General features: G+C 49.4%; 1 protein-coding gene across 10 annotated transcripts in view; it reads left to right on the top strand.

The window, feature by feature from the left end:
* HDAC4 (histone deacetylase 4) overlaps positions 1-23,041 on the top strand; it is a 176,731-nt gene that overhangs the window by 109,644 nt on the left and 44,046 nt on the right. For 6 of the 10 annotated variants that reach the window (XM_048308840.1, XM_048308841.1, XM_048308833.1 and 3 more), the window contains 6 exons: positions 1,089-1,209; positions 6,046-6,167; positions 14,752-14,892; positions 16,743-16,855; positions 20,370-20,486; positions 20,612-20,810. In XM_048308840.1, the coding sequence (XP_048164797.1) occupies positions 1,089-1,209; positions 6,046-6,167; positions 14,752-14,892; positions 16,743-16,855; positions 20,370-20,486; positions 20,612-20,810 (813 nt within the window). The remainder of the gene's footprint in view (positions 1-1,088; positions 1,210-6,045; positions 6,168-14,751; positions 14,893-16,742; positions 16,856-20,369; positions 20,487-20,611; positions 20,811-23,041) is intronic. The other 4 variants (XM_048308839.1, XM_048308836.1, XM_048308835.1 and 1 more) reach the window with 3 other exon arrangements.

Genomic DNA, 23,041 nt, shown 5'->3' on the forward strand with positions numbered 1-23,041 from the left:
TGGTGAGAAATGCAGGGCTCCAAAAAAAGGGAATTTTCTCGCTTTGGTGTTGGAGCAATTTTACACCTTCAGGCAGTGCCTTGTGGGAATGCTGCAGCCCCCTGCTCCCGGGGAGAGCCCAGGGCTTGTTCCCCCAGCGTGTCAGATGTCACCACGTCGTCGTAGAGCATGGTGCGGGAGACGAGAACTCGGCGGGGTGATCTTTTAGTTCTCATTCCCAGCAGAGCAGGCAGCTTCCCTGCCCTTTTCTTTTCGTCCCAGCCCGGATATTTTCCGTTGGAGCTCCTGCCTTACGCCACGGTGTGGATGAACCATCATTTTCCACGTGTCCCCTGCCAAACTTCGGCTGCATCGCTCCGTCAGGAGCCCTGCCTGGGAGCCTGGGCTGTCAACCTGATGATCACTGGGATCCATCATGGCAGGGAAGCAGCCTGCTCTCCATTGTGCAGGGAATCATGAGCGGGGATTACGCAGTTGACATTTTAGCTCTGCAGAATCACTGACTCCCTTATTTTTTGTTTTATTTTTTGTTCAGCGTTAGGTTTTCCATTTGCAGCGAGAGATTTGCGCGCCCGTAAACGAAGCGAAATCCTGCGTCGGTCGGGGTGTACACAGAGACTTGGGAACAAAGAGGTCCCTGTTTACAGGAGTTTGCAAGACAAAACCTACATATGAGCCATTGGGCTCATTCCCCTCCTGCTTTCAGATGTGACATTTAACAACTTGAGGGTGCACAAGACCCCTTTTCTTAAATAACTGTGGTTCAAAGAGAGCTGGGATACCCCGGACAAGTGCTTTATTCTGAGCGTGCTTCTATGCAAGTGTAACATCCTCTTCTAGTGAAATAAACGCGATTTCATCTGTGTTTTCAAGCATAACTTGTGAATATATGCCAAGCTAAAGGGATGAAAAGGGAGAGCTCCTTTCTGGAGGCACTTTGTTCTTCTCTCTTTGAAAGCAAAGTTCCTTTTTTTCAGGCTGGCAATGAAAGATTTGATTCGGAATCTTTTTTAGAAATCTAAAATTCCTTCAAATGCGTGAGCTGGTTTAATAGCCTTTCTAATGCATTTCTTTTTTTTTAATCCCAGGTGCAGTGGCAAGCACAGAAGTGAAGATGAAGCTGCAGGAATTTGTGTTAAACAAGAAGAAGGCTCTGGCCCACCGGAATCTCAACCACTGCATATCCAGCGACCCTCGCTTCTGGTACGGGTAAGTGGTGCTGGGCTTCCTGCAGGGTTCAGCCAGTGCCACCTTTGTCCCCCATTCCCTGAGGGAACAGACCTGGTGTGCTTGTGGGATGAGCCAGAGCGGTGACAGGAGTGCTGTGCATTCCCAAAATGCATTTTCCAGAGGGTCCCAGTGCGAGTGGTTTTTGTGTCCGCTGTGATGGTCACGGTGCTCTGCGTGTACAGAGAGGTCTTTGCTGTCATCCTGAATCCACAATGATTCAAGCTCACAAGTTCTACAGTCAGAGATCAGTTTTTGTAAGTCCTCCAGCTTTTCACCCAGGATTTGATCCTGCCTGGTGTTACAAAACTCGAACTTGAGTCAAATGAGGAGTCATTTTTTCTGTTCAGGAGTTGGAATTCGATGATTCTTGTGAGTCCCTTCCAGCTCAGGATGTTCTGTGATTCAGTGAATTCCTGCAACTCAGGATGGTCAAGCTTTGCATTTTAAAGCCTTTAACACTCATTGCTCTTCAGAATCTCTCAAAGTTGGAAGTGTTGTTTTCTTGGCTCTTACTGGAAACATCCAGTGGGTCCAGTCTGCACTTCCAATCACAACTGTCCCAACATCTCTGTTTTCAACTGAAAATATTCAACTGCTGGTCTCCAGTTTCAATTTCAGAAATTAACTTCTTCATTGTACAAAAGACAGTCAGAAAATTTGATGTGCCTTGAAAGTTTCCGCTGCTATGGCTTTGTCACTGTCTACGTTAAATAAAAAACCAAAGTGCTTTGGATGTTGGCTTTAGTGACCTTAAAATTCGTGAGATTTTGAGCTGCAAAAGTCATTTCATTTTGCCATGAAACTTGTGTTCAAGCTGAGGCACTGACAGTGTTTTAAGTCTTAAGAAATGAACGTGTGTACAGGGAGGATGAGGTCATAGCCAGAAGATGTTTCCAAATTCCAGAAACTAAGCTGAAATGAAATTTGAAAGCTGTCCCAGCTCTGAGCCAGGACAGAAATGCTGAAGGGGAGTTGGCAGAAGAATTCAGATGTTACTGGAGGCAAAGTGAGATTGAGCAGTTTTAATACATCTCTGAAAATCTAATCTGAGGCTTGGGGATTTCATTAAAGGTGGTTGCAGGCTCTGAGGCCCCATTTCTTTAAAAGTTGGTTAAAATAGCAGTTAATGCAGGAGTGGTACAAGGTCAGTTAGAATTCAGGTTGCCCAGAGCAGCTGGGGCTGCCCCTGGATCCCTGGCAGTGCCCAAGGCCAGGCTGGACATTGGGGCTGGGAGCAACCTGGGACAGTGGAAGGTGTCCTGCCCTTGGCAGGGGTGGAATGGGATGGGATTTAAGGACCAAATCCCACCCAAACCATCTGGGATCCTGCGATGCAAGGCCAGGGGTGCTGCAGGTTTTTGGCCACGTTGTGTTTGGGGTTTCAGGATGGTCTGGGTTTGTTGTGGCACTTAATAATCCAAGCACCCCTTTCCTGTGATGCTGCGGGGTGCCAGCAGGCAGAGACAGCGCCCAAAGCATCACACAAGGGCTTAAGGTCATGCCATCCCTTCATTTTCCATCCGTTTTGGGGTGGGGTGAGGGTTGGTATTCTGGATTCCAACCTGAGATGGACAAAGCCTTGGGGCCTCACACAGATCTTTCTCGCTGCTGAGTTGTCCTGCTGAGCCCTCAAAGGAGGGCAGCAGTGCAGGATTTTTTAAATGCACCCTTCACTTGTTAAAGCAGAAGTTGAGGATTTTTCTCTTTCCATCCTATTATTAAAAAAAAAAAAAAATCTTTTTTCTTTTTTTTTTTCCCCTCAAGAAGAGAAACAACCTTAAAATTCCCGACATGTTAGTATTTATTTATATGGCATCTCATAGGTTACCAGCTGAGCTCTGGAGGCATTCCTGTCCCCACATAGCTGTGATGTGATGCAGTTGGGTGGTGGTTGGGTTGAGCACACGCGAGCGGGGCTTGCAGGAGATCCACTCCACGCTCCCACTGTGAGCAGGCGAGGCAATTAAGTGGGAACAGATGCTGGAAGAGCCTCTCGAAGCACCACGCCTGCTTTTAAGCACTTCCCTCGGTCTTAGTAAGGTTTGTGAATTCCTTTTTTTTAAAAAAAAAATGGAAAGCATTGCTTGGAAAAAAAAAAAACCCAAAAACGTCTCCTGAGGGTATTGAACACCATGATGGTCTGACGTCAGTGGCTGTGGCAGCAAAAATGTTGTGCTGACATGGAATCACAGAGGTGTTAGAGTTGGAAAAGACCTCTAGGATGGTGTCCCATCCCTGGAAATGCTCAAGGCCGGGTTGGACAGGGCTTGGAGCAACCTGGGAGAGTGGAAGGGGGTGAGCAAGGTGGTCTTTAATGTCCCTTCCAGCCCAAACCACTCTGGGATTTTGTGCTAGGCAACAGCAGAAGAGGTTCTCTGGAGCTGCATTGTCAGACTGTGCCTCCCATGGGTCCTGATCCCACTGGGCAGCGCAGCTCCCAGGAATTTCTGCTCCCTGTGATTTCCCTGGGCAGTTGTCAGCAGTGCTTGGGAAGCAGCCGCTCCGTGTGCAAACAGCCGTGAGTGGAGTTCCGCTGTTTGCGTGGTGAGGAGGTAGAGAGGTACAATTACACTTGGAATTACACATCCAGTTACCCACTGAACGGTCCCAGCATCCACAGGTGCGGGCACAGAGCATCCCAGCACGGGTACACGTGTCTGCGTGTGTGTCCAGTGCACCTTGGTGAACACGTTGGAGGGAGGGTCTAGCAAGTCATGGAATCATCAAGGTTGGAAGAGACCTCCAAGATCATCCCTCCAACCTTTCTGTCTGTGCACGTGGGTGTCTGAAGGAGCTCAGGGGACAGGGCATGCCTCGAATGAAGGGATGTGCTTTCAGGAATGCCTGCAAGCTCCGTGGAGTGTCCAATTTCCTCTTGTTCCAGAGCTCTGAAATTCCTGAAGGGGCACGCAGAGCAGTGCATGCTGCTGGGAGCAGCGTCAGCTCCCAGTCTTGGAGCCAGGGAATGTGTTCCTGTTTGCAGAGCTCAATATCTGTCATTCAGCAGTCCCGGAGCACATCTAAACAGGCCCTTTGAATTCCTGCACATTCCCTAACAAAGTGGTGAAAATAGCTTCAATGTACTTGATTGTGCTGCTTAGGTCATGGTTTGAAAAAAAAAAAAGAAAGAAAAAGGAAGGGGGGGGGGGGGGGGAAAAAAAAGGTCTGTTGCTCATAAAGAGCCAAAAATGTCATTGTGTGGCTCGATGGGGCTCAGGGCTCTTGGATCACAGCGTCCAGGATTCCTGGGAGTGAAACATCTCCGCGTGCTGCCTTCCCACAGAATGAGCGGATCCCGGCAGGAAAAGCCACGTCTCCCTCCAGGAGGGACTCAAACATTTTTCTGTTTGGGGCTGTTTTGATTGCAGGTGAAGATTGAAGTGCGAGTGGGGGCATTCAGGGGCGGGTGTGGGTGGCAGTGGGAAACACAGCCCTGCAAGAGCCCCAAAAGTCATTTATGTTCAGAGAAATCTGGGATATGAACGGGGAGCGTTGGGGAACCATGGTCATTCATACTTCCAGAGAATCCCAGAATGGTTTGGGTTGACGGGACCCTAAAGCCCATCCCCTTCCAAGCCCTGCCATGGGCAGGGACACCTCCCACAAGAAGGTCTGTGGGAGTAGAAAATGTTGAAGTAGGTGTTGGAATAAAGATTTCAGAGGTTTTTTTTCTTTTTGTAGTAAAATTATGTAGAAAATTCAATGCGTTTTCCTGGTATTTCATTAGCCCCTTATTTTTTGAAGGCTTTGACTTGCAGTGGAATTGATGCTCTGGATCTCAGCAAAGAGCCAACTTGTGAGCTGAGCTTGCACTCCAGGGGTTGGTACTGCTCGAGAAGTCGCAGGAACTTGTGCAATTTTCAGCTGCGAATGGCTCATTTTGGTTCCTTGAAGAGCCTTTTGTAGGAGAACATTTTCAGCTTGATTTTTACGCAATATAAAATTGCAAATATTCACCTTTATTTTCTTTTTTTTTTCTCCACAAAATGCTTGCTTTCTGTTTTCCCAAATCCTTCAGTTTTTAGAAGAAATACAGGGTTGAAATTCTGTTTATTTAAAGTTAAGTTGAGAGAGCCCAGTGAGTGCCACCTGCACGGCTAAATCAGTCATTCTGCTGATGGAGCTGCTCTGCTGACTGGAGACTTCTCCCAGGCTGGTGGAGCTCCTGAGAAACAGCAAAGCTGGGCACAAGTCATTAAGCAGGAAAGATGAAGCCAACAAACTGGTAGGAGGCTGAGAAAACTCATTCATTATTTAATATCCTCAGCAAACAGACTGTAATTTACTTCCAGCAGCCTGCTCAAACAAAGCCATAAATTATCAGCTCGGTGAAGTTCAGCTGGAAAGGTGCTGAGTGCTTTGGCCCCGTCTCTGCTGAGCTCCTGGGATGGGAGGACAGGCAGGAGGAGAGGCAGGAGCCACCTGTGTGGCCTTGGACTTTGTCTGCTAAGCCTGGAGTTTATTTTAGGGAGGGAAGTGGTTCACTCGCTCTGGAGTTGAGGGGGGTAACACCACCTGTGCTGAGATTCAGGGACATGACTTAGCAAAACCCAGCCCAGGTTACAGGCTTAGAATTTGTACTCGTGGTTCAGTACCTGCATGAGCTGAGCCAAGGTGGAGCCTTACACTGAAAACTAAGTTGATTCCTTCCCGTAGATTGGATTTTAGTGGGGTTTTTTGTAGGAGCACCAGGAGGAGAAAGCCTTTGCCTTTGCCTGTGCCCCGTTCCCCGCTCCCTGAGGCGGCAGGCACTGTGCTCATCCCCTCTGTGTGTCACCGGTGTAAAGCTTGTCCCTTCTCTTTCCTTCCGTGCAGGAAGACCCAGCACAGCTCTCTGGACCAGAGCTCCCCACCCCAAAGCGGCGTCTCCGGCACCTACAACCACCCAGTCCTGGGGATGTACGATTCCAAAGACGACTTCCCACTCAGAAAAACAGGTAGGGCTGCCCTTCCCTCGCCGTGCCGCTGCTCTCCCCGCCCTCACGCTCAGCCCGCTGATCTGATTTTCCTGAAAAACAAGGGCTGTTGCCAAAAACCCGGATTCCAGGCCACGCTTCATTTACCAAGCCCCCTCTCCATCTGCTCCCCCTTCACCTGCCCCTGCGCTCCCAGGGTTCCAGGGAGCCTGGGGCTGCTGCGGGCTGTGCAAGGAGCGCGGGAGACAGCGGAGCCGTGTGTCTAAGCTTGGGATGTTTTCCCAGCTCCAAAGCTCGCACAGAGATCCGCGTGTCTCCAGCCCAAGCGTGTTCTGCTGAGTGAGAAAAAGTGCATTTCTTGGGGGATTTGCGTTTTATGTACGAGTTTGTACCTGAGGTAAATAAAGAGGTTTGTGCCAGGGCGAGCGCCGGGGCTTCCTGCGAGGGTTTGGTTCACACCTAGACAGTTCTCTCTCAGTTTGGCTTCTCCCTGCACGGTGGCCGAGCAGGTCAGTCACTCCTTAAGCCTGCATTATGTAAACCAGGTTGTTTGGGTTGGCTGTGCTCCTCAGCTCCGTATCCATGCCTGAGCCAGCGCAGCCTGGGCTCCCGACCCGGCCAGCTCGGGGCTGCTGCCTTCGGGGAATGGCTCAGCTCGGAGAGCTCAGCCTCTCCCAGGGAGCAGTTCTGCTGGGAATCGCTTCAGGACAGCAAAAAAAGCTGCTCTGGAAAGATCACCCAATCATTAAGGTTGGAAAAGCCCTCTAAGATCATCCAGCCTTTAACCAGCACTGCCAAGGCCACTGCTAACCCATGGCCCCAAGTGCCACATCCACAGGTGTTTTAAACACTTCCGGTGATGGTGACTCCAGCACTGCCCTGGGCAGCCTGTTCCAGTGCCTGACCATCCCTTCTTGGGAGCTTCTCATTATGGACCATAGCACCTGGCCTGCTGGTTGGATTCCCTCAGTGCAGTTGTCTCTGTTCCCCCTTGGGCTGACGAGTAACAAACACTTCAGCTGCACCCAGGAACCCAGCCAAAAACTGGCTCCAAGATGTGGGTTTCCCCTGGGAAAGGTGCCCCTGTGGCTCTGGGGATGGTACTTCTGATTGTGCCCTTTCGGGAGGACTCCAAAAGCCTGGATTTGCTGAAGGACAGGGCATCCTCTCCTCTGTGCTTCCAGATAATGGAAGAGCTTCCAGGCTGCCCTGGGGAACCACAGCGTTTCCACGCAGGGAAGCATCCCTTGGCACCAAACCCATCGCTCAGGGCCTGTGGGCAGCCTGATTCCAAGAGATTTTTAGCTCTTTCCTATGCCTTGTGATGCCAGGTGATCCGTTCCTACCCTGTTAGTGTTCCCACAGTAGAAATGGGCTTTGCCATGCTCCCAAACCCGCCTGGCTCATCACCTCGAGGCACCTTGTCAGAGTGGCTTGGAGGAGCGGTCGCCCTTCCTGCTCCCAGTGTCCTGGAAGGGAATTTCTGCAGGGGAAGGAAGACATCTGCACATCTCACCCTGCGCCGCTTCCCAAACTGGGATCTCACCAAGGCTCCTGCTGAACAGGCTCCTGCTGTCAGACAGGGAGAATTAAGGATGATAAATGGAGATAATCACGTTATTAAAGAGTGGAAGCAACCAAAGGCATTGTTGTTTTCCAACAGGAGGACGTTCAGCTGATTTGGGTTTTCCAGAACGCTGGCGCTCGTTCTTTTTGGGCGCCAGCATTAATCTCCTGGGCGCTGCTGTGGGATACAAACGAGTTCACTTCTGTAAGGTTCAGGGGAGAAATTTTTTTTTTCTTTTTCTTTTCATTGTTTTCTTTTATTTTCCTTTCAACGCAACAGCATGTCAGGCTCTGGCACAGCAATATCCTGCAGAATTCCCAGTGCCAAGAATGTTAAGTTGCTTGGAGAGGAAAGGCTCCTGAACAGTCTGGTGTAAACAAAAGGCAGGGAAGGCTGGAGCCCATCCTAAATAAAGTTCTTTATTACGGGTGAGCTTTTCAGATTTTTGGCACCAGGCAGCGCTCTGGCTTTGTGCTGGTAATTTAAAACCGCCATATCGTGTAGTCCAATTTTATTAAATTTGATTAAATATTTGCAGCTCAAATAACAGAGCCCATCACAATACAGCTCTGATTACCAGGGCTGGAATCCAACCAGCACCGTTGCTGGGGAGAGGGCGGCTCAGGGGGCGGTGGGAAGGCAGTTGGAATGATCATCTCTCCCAGTTTGCAGAGCTGGGAGCATGTCCCACAGGTTGAGACATTTTTGGGAAGAATAAATATTCCCCTGGATCCCTGGAAGTGTTCCAGGCCAGGTTGAACAGGGCTTGGAGCAGCCTGGGCTAGTGGAAGGTGTCCCTGCCCATGGCAGGGGGTTGGAACAAGGTGAGCTCTAAGGTCCCTCCCAGCCCAAACCATTCTGGGATTCCACGGAATTTGTCATTTCACTGCATTTTACCAATACTCCGTGTTTTTACTCTGATTTCAAGCATCCTGCTGGTCACAGGTTGTGGTGGAGGGAGGATGTGCAGGAATGATCTCGTAGGAGTGCTTGAAAGCCTTCAGCAGGGGGAACAGTCAGCTCTGCAGCGTGCTCCTGATGCCTCCCGTGCCCCGAAATCCAACTCCCTCTGATTTGTTTTCCTAAATTATGTTCCAGTTTCTTGGCTGTTCGGTTTCAGCGTGAAATTGTTTTCCTGGTGCAGTTACTAATTGCTTGAATCCTGTTCTTAGCCTGGCTGGGGGATTAATTTCACTCTGTTCCCTCTCTCCAAGCACTTTGGGCTCTTCCTTTTTTTTTTTTCGCTGAACTAAGACTGGTTTGGTTGGTGCTGCTCCTGCCTTTGCTGTTAAATACCTGGATTAGCACAAGGATTTTTATTTCCCCTTTTGGGGAGTTTCCTTTGTTCTGTTTAGGATTTAGTGTCAGAGTTTTATTGACAGCTTTTGAGAGGGGAGATTCTAAGTGACCTTTTCTGCTCCCAGATCAGGGTTGGTGCCTCCCAAATTTAATAACATTTGTTAAGTGCTGCACCAGGGTCCTCTAAGGAGAATCTCTGGAGAATCCTTACGGAGTGATTTTAGACTCTGCATTGGGACAGCCTGTTTAGATAACCCCAAGAGTTGTTTGTCAACACCTTGCCTGGAGCTGCTGAAGTGGGTTTTAGCAGAGCTTGTCAGTTTTGCATTTCTAAGGAATCCTGTCCTGGTTTTCTCCCTGGGAACAAGGTTGTTGGTGGCATTCCCTGCTCTCTGAAGCTCGAGTGGTGGATGCATTAAAACATGCTGTTCCTTGGAAAGCTGACACTGCCACCATCATGTAGATCACTTCTTGACATGCTTTTCCTCTTGGGGTTTTTGGCTGTTTTGGGGTTGTTTTAAATCCAGTGGAGAGCTGGACCGTGTCGCAGAATCCTGGAATGGTTTGGGTTGGAAGGGACCTCAAAGCTCATCTGCTTCCACCCCCTGCCCTGGGCAGGGACACACACCTTCCACTGTCCCAGGCTGCTCAGGGCCCTGTTTTGTGAAGCATTACTGTGGCTCTGGATCCTGGCTTTTCCTTCCCTTCCAGTAGCACAGCTGGGTGGAACTGGATGAGCTTTAACGTTCCTTCCAGCCCAACTTGTTCTGGGATTCTCCACTAATGCCAGAGTGGGAGCTTACAGGGACACCTTCGGCCGGTGCATCTCTGGATTTCCTGCCTAGACAGTCACTGTGGATGTGCCTGTGGGATGTTTTTGGGGGAGAAATGGGTTCATGGTGAGTTTGGCAGTGCTGGGTTAATGACTGCACTCAATCTTAGAGGGCTTTTCCAACCTAAACGATTCTGTGACTCCATGATTATTTTTCCGTGCAAAAGAGAGGAGCCTGAGAGAGGAAAGCATCCTGTGATGATGTTGTTATTGCAGAAACCTGGAGCTGTTTGGGTATTGTTTGCAGCTAAGCAGGTGAAACTGGTGTGTTTAAAAAGAAATAAAAGGGAAAATGAAAGGATTTGTCAACAATTACAGCACTGCATTTGTCAAGGAAAGTGTAATATCCCTCTGAGCTGGTTCTGATTACTGGAGTGTTTGGAGCGGTTTGTTTTAGGACAAAAGGTTGTTTGGAGGAAAATAGACCAGTGAGAAACCCTGGTGTAACGTGGGAGTGTAATCCAGAGGAAACCTCGGAGCTCTGTGTGGCATGGAGTGTCACTGTGGTTCGAGGCAGCACGGTTGGAAGCCTGGCTTCCCACAGACCCACGCATGCAGAGGAGGCCCTGACCCGCCAGAGAAATCCCTGCTGGAAATACCCTGTCCTGCTCCAAGTGGAGGACGTCAGTCTGTCTGATCCAAAAATAACATTTCGCTTGGCTATTTGGGAAAATTTCTTCGCTGGAAGGGTGGTCAGGTGCTGGCACAGGCTGCCGGGGGCAGAGGTGGAGTCTCCATCCCTGGAAGTGATCAGAAAACGGGATGTGGCACTGGGGGACACGGTTTGTGGTGGTGCTGGACTGATGGTTGCACTCGGTCATCTCAGAGGTCTCCTCCAGCCTGAACAGTTGTGGGATCATGAAGACACTTCTTGAGGGGTGCTGTCAGTGGTGCTCCAAGAGAGAAACCCCTTCCAGTAGGAGACCAAACAAAATCTTGTGGTTTAGTGTCACCTCTGGGGGACCTCAGTCACTCAGGGAACCCCACCCTCCTCCTCCTCGGTCCTCCCAGCTCCATCTCTGCTTCCCAGGGGCCTGCACTGCTCATAGAGTCCCAGGACTGGGCTGGAGGGGACCTCAAAGCCCATCCCATCCCAGCCCTGCCATGGACAGGGACACCTCCCACTGTCCCAGGCTGCTCCAAGCCCCAGTGTCCAGCCTGGCCTTGGGCACTGCCAGGGATCCAGGGGCAGCCCCAGCTGCTCTGGGCACCCTGTGCCAGGGCCTGCCCACCCTCACAGGGAATATATCCCATTTCACCTTTCCCTCCTTCAGCTTAAGCTCCCTCTGCTCATGGGGTTTTCTCATGGATGTTAGAAGGGAGACAAGAGAATTCTGTTGGCTTTTGCCTGACTGGTAAAGCTTAGTCTGAAGCTTAATAATAACAACAACGACGATAATAATAATAAAAATAATAACATCCCTTAATAATAATAATAAATGAATGGAGTCCCCACCTGCCGAAATCAAGGTGTTCAAGGACTGGGGGCAGGGCTTTCATGCTGCATTGTTTGCTTTTATCCCCCAAATGTGGACAGGCAGTGGGAACAGGGCAAACTCTGCCCAGGACGTGGTGGGGTTTTGACTTGCACAGGCTTAATGTCCGATTAGTTCAGCAGCTCAGGGGCTGCAGTTCTAGGAAAAAAAACAATGGGAATGACAAAAATGTTGGAAGAATTGGATTACATGGGTCCTGCTGCACTCAGTGACGTATGAGAGGGGTAAGTTGGGCTGGAGCCTGTGAAAATGAGGGAAGCTTTTGGCTTATGTTCTGGTTATTAATTTACTTGGAGGAAAACAAAATATTCTTTGTATAAATCCTTGTTATAGGCCAAATTAAGTATGGCAGTGCTTAAGAAATCCCACTGGCTTTGTGGGAGCTGACTCACATTTGGACATGGGCTTCTTGTGTTTGCTGGAGGGGAATTTAGATAATTTCACGGCATTAGTTTTAAATGTTTCACCTGGAGACGTAGAGGAGCAGTAATTTTTTAACTTAGGTTTTGTAATTTAGTCTCCAGTTTTTAGATTTACTCTAGTTAGCAAGGCTTTGTTTGGGCATACTGCCTGGCAGGGTGAATTTGGGGAGATTTCCAGTGGAATCGGTGTTCCTAGAACAGCACTGAACCTGCACTGACTGCCAGGTATTGATGCTTCTGTGTTGTTTAAATTCCTGTTTTACACTTGTGAAAGACAGCTCTCCTCAGCATAAAAATATTTTCATTATATAATCGTTTAAAAACCATCTGAATAAGCCCAAATTCCTGGTCGGAGCTTTGGAAATGCCTCTGCTGGAAGCTCCCATCTTTTACTATAAAGTAGGTTTTATGTAAATTCTGTGAGTCTGAGGCTGTGCTGCGCTGCCCGTGCTGAATTTTAATTCCCCTGCTTTGGGCTCCGGAGCACCCAATTAAATCCGTGGAGGGATTATGCTCTCGGGGGTCCTGATGCCATGTTAGATTTGGGATTATATCTGAGGGATAAAGAGCAAAATCAGAGCGGGGCTTTAAATAGACCTTTTGGTGCTTCGAGACTCCACCCCCCAGCTGAGGGAGCAGAAGGGGAAAACACGGAGTGATTTTGCCTTAAAATAGTTTAATCTGACAAATTCCAATGCGTTGCTTTGGCAATCACTTGTGCTGGAGGTATTTTCTCTTTTAAGGCTGTCATTTTCTATGTTTGTTCACCTCTTGTTATATGGAAGGAGGTTTTTATTGTGGCTTTAAATATGGGATGTGTTGGGTGATCTGTGACCCCAAATCTTTCGTTTCCCTGCCCATTTTTAAGGTGTTTCAAACCCATTCCTTCTCTGTGTTTGAAAGCTACCTAATTATTTGTGTGTTCCCAACAGAAGCCATCCTTCAGCTGAACACCAAGAATGAAACTTGGGCTGAAGTACAGTTTTTATTGCCATGTTTTCCTCTGTCAGAGGACAGATCCTTCCAAGAGCTGTGGCACAGGCTTGGATTTCCTTGATTTAAAATGGATATATCAGCATCCAGCTGTGACACCTTCCCCTTCCACAGAATCCCAGAGTGGTTTTGTTGGAAGGGACCTTGAAGATCGTCTCGTTCCAGCCATGAGTGTGGCATCCAGGCAGCTACTAACGCTCAGAAATTGGGAGGAATGAAAGCTGTGAATGTAAGGATGTGGGAGGAGGTGTGTACCCAAAGACTGCTCTTAAAATCGTACGTCAGCTGCTGTTTCGAAGAGAACTTGGACAAGTTGCTGCTTGGAGCCTGGGCTTGTATTTGAACTGGTCCACTCTTCAGTACTGCCCTGGGAGCAGATTTGCATTCAGTCCCCTGCCATTTTATATGCAAATTCTCTCTCTCTAAGATAATTCTCCCCTTGCTAATGCACTTCATTCAGCATTTGAAGCATCATCTTGAGGAAGCACTTTTTTTTTTAAGTGCGCCCTTTATCTCTTGCTGGCGTTTTTCTGTCCAAAGCATTCATGAAAAAGCTCTTTCCTTTCTTTTTTTTTCCTCCTCCCAAAAATTCCATCAAAGCACTGTTTTGATGGCTTAACTTCAAGCATTTGATCTTGAATTCATCAGCCTTCTGATTTTTTGAGCACTGCAATTAACGTCGACAGGCTTGATCTTTGATGTGACCCGATGGTCAAAGCCAACTGTAGGGAAATACAGCTGCAGCCAGACTGAGTTAATTCAAATCAGTTTGTAAACCCTGCTGTAATTCTTCTGGAGAAGCGTAGATTATTGGCCCTGGAGTGTGTTGGTTGGTAACGGACTGAGCACTGCTGGTTCAGAGGGATGGAGCGGCGGAGTTGTTGGGAGGTTGGGGAAGGGAAAGGATGGGGCTGGTTTATGCATCTCGGCTCTGTTGGGAGCCCTCAAACCCCAGAGCAGCTGTTTCTCTCAGGACTCAGAAGGTCAGAAAGCATCCAGAGGAAGTCACCTCACAGGAGGAGTCTTGAATTAAAGCTTCATGACTCTATGGAGACTCGATAATGCGTGCGCTGTCACTGGCTGTCCTGGCCCCAGGGGCGCTGGGGCTTCCCAGGAGCTCTGCCTTGCTTTCTGGGATCTCAGGATTTGGGATCTGGAGGGAGTCTCTCGAAAGCGTGCTGTACACAAGGCTGTGGTCACAGGAGATGCATCCACACCTGCCCTGGGCAGCCCGGACCTTCCCAAGTGTCTGATGTGCTCTTCGATAGGGTTGAGCTGTGGGGCTGTGATGATGTAACCCAGGTTGCTTCCCAAATAAACAAACAAACCTCCTCCTCCTCCCTGGCCTTGGCTTTCCTTGGCCACGCTCTCATGCCCTTTCCCTTGAGTTGACACTGGCTCCAGCTGCAAGTTGGAGGTGACCCAGCAGGGAGACAATCACCTGCTTTGCTTGTGGGGTTTGATTTTGGCGTTTTCTTTCCCCCTGCCCTGGCGTCCCTCCCTCAGCCAGCTCTCCCTGGGGTTGGATGACTCCAAGGGTGTGGAGCTGCCCGTTCTGGCCGCACGTCAGAGATAACCAACAGCAGCCTCTCAGCTGGCTCACCCATTCCTCTGCTGATTCCCTGGATCCCATCGGTTGGGTTTGCCGCTGGCTTGGGAGCAGGTCGGGCAGAGGTGGGAAGCCCTGCACTAATCCTGGTGAGCTGTCAGCAGTTTGTGCCTCTGTGTCCTCGTTCAGGGCAGACTTTGCAGGATGATTATTACATTGTCAATTCAAATGCCTGCCGTTGTTGTTGAGTTCAGATGTTGCATGGGCTGGGACCTGGTTGTTACGTTAAAAAGTCTGCATTCCAAATATTTGTTAGCAAATGGCCTCACTTAATTTAGCCTCCTGCAAATGCTCGGCTGCAGCCAACTCAACTCAGCTCAGCTGCAGTCTGAGTAAAACACTGCTGAGACACTCTTAACCCAAACACTGTTTCCTTGTCCTGCCCAGCCTCTGAGCCCAACCTGAAGCTGCGCTCCAGACTAAAGCAGAAGGTTGCTGAGAGGAGGAGCAGCCCCCTCCTGCGCAGGAAGGACGGGCCCGTGGTGACGGCGCTCAAGAAGCGCCCGCTGGACGTCACAGGTACGGCGGGTAAGCGACATTTCCTCAGTTCCTCACCCCCTTCTCCTCTTCCAGAATGCATTCCTGGCTCCTTCGTGTGCCTCAGTGGAACCAAGCTGAGGGCACTGGGCTTGTCCAGCCTGGGGGAGGCTGAGGTCAGGCCTCGTCCGGATCCGCAGCTTCCTCACGAGGGGCAGCTCTGATCTCTGCCCCTGTGACTCGACACACACCTGGAGCTGTGTCAGCTAGGATGGAAAACAGGAAGAGGTTCTTGACACAAGGGGTCTAAACATGCAGCTGATACTTTGACTACTCACTTGGTAGTTTCTTGTTGAAAAGTCCTGTTCTTTCAGGAATAAAGTTTGTAAGTGAGATCAGAGTAGAGAACATGAGGAGATTACCATAAAGTTAATTCTTAGCACCATCTAGGGATGTCTCTGGGTAAGTACCACCCAGGGACAGCTTTGCCAGGCTTGTCTCGCTCCGAGGCACACGTTCATCACTTCATCAAACTCAAAGGGAGCTCCCTTTAGACAGCGGAGTGGGATTGGGAGACCCTGGGGTGGCTCAGCGCTTCTCTGTGTCAGAGCCTCTCTGTTTGCAGAGGGGAAGGATGATTTCAAGAGCTAAGAATGGTGGAATCATAGAACATCCTGAGTTGGAAGGCAGCCACAAGGATAATCCAGTCCAAACCCTAGCCCTGCACAGGACACCCCAACAATCCCAGCCTGTGCCTGAGAGCGTTGTCCAAACCCTCCATGAGTTCTGGCAGGCTTTCAGACCCGAAAATCCAATTTCCTTCACTCACACAATGCTATGTGGCACGTGGCTCCTGGGATAAGTCAGCCTCTGCTGGCTGACCATTTCTCTCAGCAATGCCTTCTGAAATGGCAGTGGAAGCTCCCATTTCTCACTTGGCATGGACATGGTTCAAGAAGCCAGCCTGGAGCCTGCTAGAAAAGTGTCTGAGTTCTCATGGTAAGAGGGGACTTCTAAATGGAAAATAGGTTTTTAAAACAGTCCCACTTGAGGGAGTAGAAATTATGTTTAATCCCTGAAGAATGCAGGGGGTTCTGGTGAGACACCTTCCACTTGACCAGGTTGTTCCAGCCTGGCCTTGGACACTGCCAGGGATCCAGGGGCAGCCCCAGCTGCTCTGGGCACCCTGTGCCAGGGCCTGCCCACCCTCCCAGGGAACAATTCCTTCCCAAGATCCCATCCAATCCTGCCCTCTGGCAGTGGGAAGCCATTCCCTGTGTCCTGTCCCTCCAGGCCCTTGTAATAATTAGCTTTTATTCCTCCTGGAGCAAGGAGGAGCCTGCTGCAGCCTGAGCCACTGCAGCTGCTGGGAGATTCTCCTGCTGCAAATGCTTGGGGACAGGGAAAGCTCAAAAGAAAAGGTTTTAATCTTATTAACCTTCCCAAAGAAAAGGAGGAGCACTGGCAGCTGTGCCATACAGCAGGTGAGAGACCTTCTGAGGGAAGTCTGATGCAAGGAGGTGTCTTTAGGATTAGAGGGAAAGAGGGTGAGAGAGGCACTTCTAGAAAAATGAAGCAGAACAGCTCCTGCGTCCTCCAGTCTGACCTCTTCAAACCTTCCATGTCTTATATCATCTTTCAATCATATTTCAAGTTATTAATACACTCTAAGAGAAATCCCCGTGGGGAGAAGACTTAAATAAGCTGAGTAGGTACTTGGATGAACCATCTGAAAGTGTTTGTTGGTATTTTAAGAGCCCTGGGAAGATTTAGGGGGAAGAAGGGGAGGAGGAGGAGGGCTGCTTTCATCCAAAACGAAACTTGAGGGGTTGTTATCTGTCTAAATCCCATCAGAGAGATGGTTTCTAATGTTCAGAGTTGGTTTTGGATGTGTTTTTCAGACTCGGCATGCAACAGTGCTCCTGGATCTGGTCCCAGCTCTCCGAACAACAGCTCCAACAACATCAGCACCGAGAACGGAATTGCAGGATCAGTCACGAGTATCCAAGCAGAGGTACAGAGCCCTCCTTCCCTCTGCTTTTTAACACTCATCAGCTTCGGGAGAGTTTCAGGGCTAAACCACACGAAAGGAAAACCCTGGCTTGTGACTTGGAGCAGACTTTGGGAATTACCTCTCAGCCTGGGCTGACAGGATGCCTTATCTGTTTATTAAATCTGGCTTGAACCAGCTCACAGGCAGCTTGTGGTAACTTGCAGTGGTTTTGTAGTGAGGAGAAAGTAAAAATACAGGGATCCAGCAAGGTCAGATGCAAGTATTTTAATGTTTGGGGAATTTTTTCTTGTATATGGGGTGGATTTATTGTGTGCAGTAGGCTGGTCTAAATATGACCAAACCAGAACTGGATTAAAGGGAATGGGTTTAAACTTTTCCTCCCCAGCTGGGGATCTGAAAGCTTGGTGCCATGTGCTGGTTTATAATCCCATAAACTTTCACCATCGCTCCAGGCATCGATGGATGTCCAGGGCAGGGTGTTGGACTGGGTGAGTGGGGTTGGATTGAGCACAGCAGCTCCTGTGTTCAGGAATCCTGGATCCCTGCTTTTCCAAGGGGTCTGGGCCATGTGAGCTGGCTCCCACTATGAACTGTGCCTGTAGAAAACCCGTGTGGTTGTCTGATGTTACTGGTGCATTTCTTGTTATCCAGTAGCTGTTCTCTCCATGAATATAGAGTCTGTCTGAACACCAGGGCTCCACAAACAGGCTTGGGCTTGTTCTCCACAAATATTCCTTTAGGGTTGAAAAGGCCTTCTGATGGTGGAAATGTCAGCCCTTATTGCTTTCTAGTTTTGTACAGATTCTCACTTTATTTTTATTTCTAATGTGGTGTAACAGTATTTAATATGGGGGACCATGCCTCCTTCTCCACCCTCTGCCCTGCCAAATTATCCAGCACACATTCCAGCCCCTCTAGTCCGTGGTAAACCTTACAGATTCGGGTAATTGGTGTGAAGATAAAGATGGTGTGAGGTGGAGGCTTCACTTGCCCCAGGAGGACGAGCACTGAGTTTTGGTTTTGCTGATCCAGGAGCTGTCAGTCTTGTCTGTCCTTAGCAAATTGCAAATCCCCATTTTCCATCATGCTGCTGATGGAAAAACTAGTGGATTTGACAGCTTTTTGTGACATAAACAGAGCAGGCAGCTTCCCACAAGTCCCTGTCCAGGGCAGGGGGGTGGAACCTGTTGGTCTTTAAGGTCCCTTCCAGCCCAAACCGTTCCATGAAGTCGGAGTGAGCTCCTGCAGGTGAATGTGAAGCTGGAGCATTCTCCTCCTCCATTTGACTTTTCAGCTAAATAACTGGAGCTGATCATCTGGGACTAGACCACCAACACCTAATCAAATGGACACTGACCACAAGAAAAAGCCTTTCCATCAACTGCTTGTAGTGCTGCAGTTTTGTGACTTAGGCTGAGGCACGAGCACCACAAATGATTTGGAAAAAAACACCCTGTCTTGCCCAAGCCTTTCCCTTTCCCAAAGAAAAATAACTCTGCATTTTATTTCAACATTCATGTCATGTGATCCCAGCTGATCCGTTGGTCTGCATTTGGGAAAAAATCAGTGGGGTTTGGTGTCTTTAAAACCTTCTTCTTCAGTAGGAGCTGTATGACCTGGGAGCTCAAGTGCTGGAGGTTTCTTTAATACCAGTTGACCAGGATTTCCCATGTTCCCACCATTAAATGTTTAGAAACGTTTGAATGTTCCTGAAAAGATGAAGCTGTGTTTCGTTCTTGGCTTCATGTTTTGTTTCAAGTGAGAAATATATCTCGCTGCTGCTCAGTTCGCTGCCTCAGCCCTTGGAGCAGGTATGTGGGGAGATGGTGTCCACGGTCCTCATCTGAGTGCCTTCAGTGGGGAAAGGCTGCAGCCCTGCCTCCTTCAAAACAGGCCCTTTCTGTTCAGAAATGCTGCTTTTAAAGGCTTTTCCCTCTCTGAAAGGCACACAGCATTCACTGCCAGTGCAGTTGGTACAAGCCTCTAGAAACTGCTTGAGTACAGCTGCAAATTGTGCATTCAGCAATGGCTGTGTGCAATTCAGGCCCATTTGTGCACAGCCCAGAGACGGGAGCTGGGTGTTTAAAGTGATGATAATGCTGCCAAATCCCATATGCTGAGAGCATCAAGCTGCTGTGTTCTTCTCTCCTCTGTTTTCTGTATCAAATCCCCAGGAGAGGCTTTGAGGCACAACTCCAGAGTATTGATTGTTCAAAGGGAAAATGGATGTAGTTTTGTTTCATTTATGGTATCAGTAAAATATTTCATTCCTCTGCTGACAATAAGTATCTTATTTTCAATGGCACACTGACATTGTGTAACTTAAATTAAAGCAAAATTGCCAGGAGTGCTCAAAAATCACTTGGAAGGAGAAGTGTGTGGGTACAAATAATCACATGGAGAGTCACTTTAGATTAGAGAGAAAAATGAAGATTTTTTTTTTTTACAACAAGGCTGTTAAAAAAAATGGCACAGGCTGCCCAGAGAAGCTGTGGCTGCCTCATCCCTGGAAGTGCCCGTGGTGAGGCTGGATTTTGGGTTTGGAGCACCCTGGGATAGTGGAAGGTGTCCCTGCCCATGGCAGGGGGTGGAACAACCTGGCCATGAACAATCCCAGGGATGGGACAGCCACGACTTAGGTACAGATTGCCCCATAATAGAATATTGAGTCAAACAAAATCCCCTTTTTCACAACAGCACCTGAGTTTAACAGACTTCTGCAGAAGTCTTCTTGAAGTCTAAATTCTATTTACGTTGGAAAATCACCCGCAGAGACTTCAGGATGATCAGAACGCTGCTTTCCTAACAGGAAAATCAGGCACTTTATTGTAATTTTTATAATGGGTTTTCTCGTGCGTATTTCAAATCAGTCTTGTTTGGAAATTAAAGGTATTTTTGCTAAAGTGTTCTTGCTTCAAATGCCCGTTAAGACAACTGAGCAAGTCTTGCATTTCACCCTGAAAATCAGGAAATAGCTCTGTAAATGCAACCTTAAGGGTTTTGGATGAGATCTTGAAGTCTGATTTGTGCTAACACACGCTAGTAAATAACATAAATTGTCTGTTATTTGCTGAAGAGAAAAACACCAATTGTAAAGCTTTTTTTTTTTAAGATAACCTGTTTTACCTTTAAAAAAGGGCAAGTGCTTGGAGGAGGACAAGTACCAAGGGAACAGCACGTAGCTGTTCCAGGGGAGGGTTAGATTGGATGCTAGGAGAAGATTCTTCCTCCAGAGGCTGCTGGGCACTGCCCAGGCTCCCCAGGGAATGGGCACGGCCCCGAGGCTGCCAGAGCTCCAGGAGCGTTTGGACAGCGCTGCCAGGGATGCCCAGGGTGGGATTGGTGGGGGGGTCTGTGCAGGGCCTGGGGCTGGATTTGATGATCCTCATGGGTCCTCTCCGGCTCTGGAGACTCTGTGTCTCCTCCTGTTGTGTTGTCCTGGTGATTGTGCCGTGTCCTGGTGGGCTCTGGGGATGGGGTCTCACCAGGGCCCCGTTCTCGCTCTCCTTTCCAGACCAGCCTGGCTCACAGACTCGTGAACCGCGAGGGCTCCGTGACGCAGCTCCCGCTCTACACCTCGCCCTCCCTGCCCAACATCACGCTAGGACTGCCTGCCACCGGCCCTTCCAGCGTAAGTGGAGTTGGGCCCAGCCTCTGGGATGTCAGTGGGGTTGGGATCAGCCTCTGGGATGTCAGTGGGGTGGGGACCAGCCTCTGGGATGTCCCTTAACCCCCTGTGCCGTGGTGCGTTTGCAGGCGGGACAAGCCCAGCAGGATGCGGAGAGGCTCGCAATCCCAGCCTTACAGCAGCGGATCTCCTTATTCCCTGGCACTCACCTCACTCCCTACCTGAGCACTACAACGTTGGAGAGGGATGGGGGAACTGCACATAACCCTCTCCTGCAGCACATGGTCTTACTGGAACAGCCAACTGCACAAACGCCCCTGGTCACAGGTGAGCGCTCTGGGGGCAGCACTCGGGCACCTGGGAAAGAGAGGGAACCAGCTGGGATCTGTTGGGTTGTTGTCAAGGCAGCCTCTAGGTCCTGCATCCCCTCTACCCCCTGCAGGTAGAACATAAAACCTTTGGGATGTGTTTGCTGATTCATTGATTAGTGGTGGTTTTTCCAAAACCAGATCTCCCACCTCATTTTGGTGAGATGAAAATAAATGCTGTTATTCCATCAGGACAGCAAAAGTTGGTAGGTAAAAGTTGAAAACTCTTGTTTTTTGGAGTTCTGACCAGTTCAGATCAAAGCGAGGGCAAAAACATTGCATCTTAACAATTCCTGTTTTCCATGGACACTTTCTATTCCATGAGGGTAGGAAAGGCACGCACTTAGAAAATGACGGATCAAAGCACTTCCTCTCCACCATTAATATAAATAGCAAAACCGTGGCAGAATCAGCTGCCTCCCAGCAGATTGGGTTTGTTTGTGTGCGTTCCCTCTCCAGGACATTAATTGCCGTGAGTCACTCCTGGTGCTGGAGTTTCAGAATGAGCTACCTGTGGGAAGGCCTGTGGCAATGAATAGGCTGGATTCAAAGCAATAATTCCCACTGGGATGCGTTCCTGGTTTCCTGTGTGTGGTGCTGGGACAAAGGATGTTCTGCCTCAGTTACAGGCGTGTTGGTTTTCCTTCCCTTCCTTCCATTTCTAATGGAAGTTCTCGGGAGGTGTCAGCCCCTGAAGCATTGCAGCTCGTGGCTGGTTGTGCATCCAGATCCCAGGAGCACCCACGGGGTTGGGATAAGCTTAGGAGCACGTAGATGTGGGGAAGCCGAAGCAGAGAAGTGTGTTCGCTTCCCTCGGTTTCCAGTGTGCCGTGTTGGTTTCCAAGTGAATTCCTTCTACTCCACCTGCTCCGTGCGGTGTTTCCCGAGTGAGTACAACGTGTTACAGCCCTACACTCAGGAGAAGGAGTCAGGACACAGCAACAAGGAGAAACACACGTTCCAGAGGCAGCAGCTGAGAGGCAGCGAGCTCACACGTGCTCCCCAAAGCCTTGAGTGCACCGGCTGCCAAGCTGCAGTTAATACTTGGCAATTCCTTGGAAACAAAGTGGAGTTTATTAGGATTCTGCTGGAGAGCCTTGAGCTCTGGAGATGGTCCCCTGACAGCTGCAGAATTATCCAGCTGTGATGGCTCTCTCTGTGCTGGAGGGTAGACACGGCCAGCTTGGGAAGCTAGACCAGAATTCCTTAGTTGTGGCATTCCTTTTGGGACCGGTTACTCCGGGTAGTATCCTTCGTGTTGTGGCACATGTCCTGATGTTCCATAGTCCTCATGGAACGTATTCAGGGCTTGGAGCAACCTGAGATAATGGAAGGTGTCCCTGCCTGTGGCAGGGGGTGGGATGAGATGAGTTTTAAGGTCCCTCCCAAGCCCAGCCATTCCAGGATTCCATGAACTTGGTGTCTCCTGGAAAGCTTTCCCAGGAGCACCTTGGCCATTGCCTTGGAGGAAGGTAGTCTTCCATAATATCCTGTGCAAGCTCTGCTGTCTGATTCGAGCTTTTGGGAGGAGGAGCTGTGCTCTCAGGGAAAAGGAGCACATCTCTGCCGATGATCCGTGTGTTGGTGCGCAGACCCGTGTGTGTACACACCGACATCTGTGGAGACACGCATTTATAAAATCAAATACCCTTTCACATGATTGCTTTCAGAAAAAAGCAGAGAGTGGGAGAAACTCCTTAAGTCTTCCGGGAAAAGAGGCTTCCACATGAGTCAGCTCCTTCCACGTAGGGCAGTTCTGTGAATTGGTGGGAAAGGAGGTCACATCCTGAGACACAAATGTCAAGGTGTTTCTAATCCTCAGCATAGAGCTGGCTGCAGACTTCTGGCAGCTTGACTCTGTCCTAAAACAAAGCCTGAGGAGAGCAGAGGGCTTCTTGCTCAAAAAAAAGTGACTGCAGCCCTACCCCTGTTAGCGAGGCAGCAGTTCCCAGCCATGCCTTTTTATCCCAAGGTGTAACCAAAGTAAACGTGTATCCTCAGCTCCTCCCGCCTTGGGCTGGGCTTTGGTGGGCGTAGCTGGTGTCCCAGCTTTCTCAGAAGAGTGGGAAGGAGTGTTTTCCGAGAGCTGGGCAGGAACTGGCTCACCCCAAGAACTGCTGAGGAAAGAGGACACTTCTTAAAGATGTGTCCTTCCCAGAGCTCAGGGGGTATTTCACACGGCAGCCATCA

Source organism: Corvus hawaiiensis, chromosome 7 (genome assembly GCF_020740725.1).
Source record: "Corvus hawaiiensis isolate bCorHaw1 chromosome 7, bCorHaw1.pri.cur, whole genome shotgun sequence".
Classification (NCBI taxonomy): Eukaryota; Metazoa; Chordata; class Aves; order Passeriformes; family Corvidae; genus Corvus; species Corvus hawaiiensis.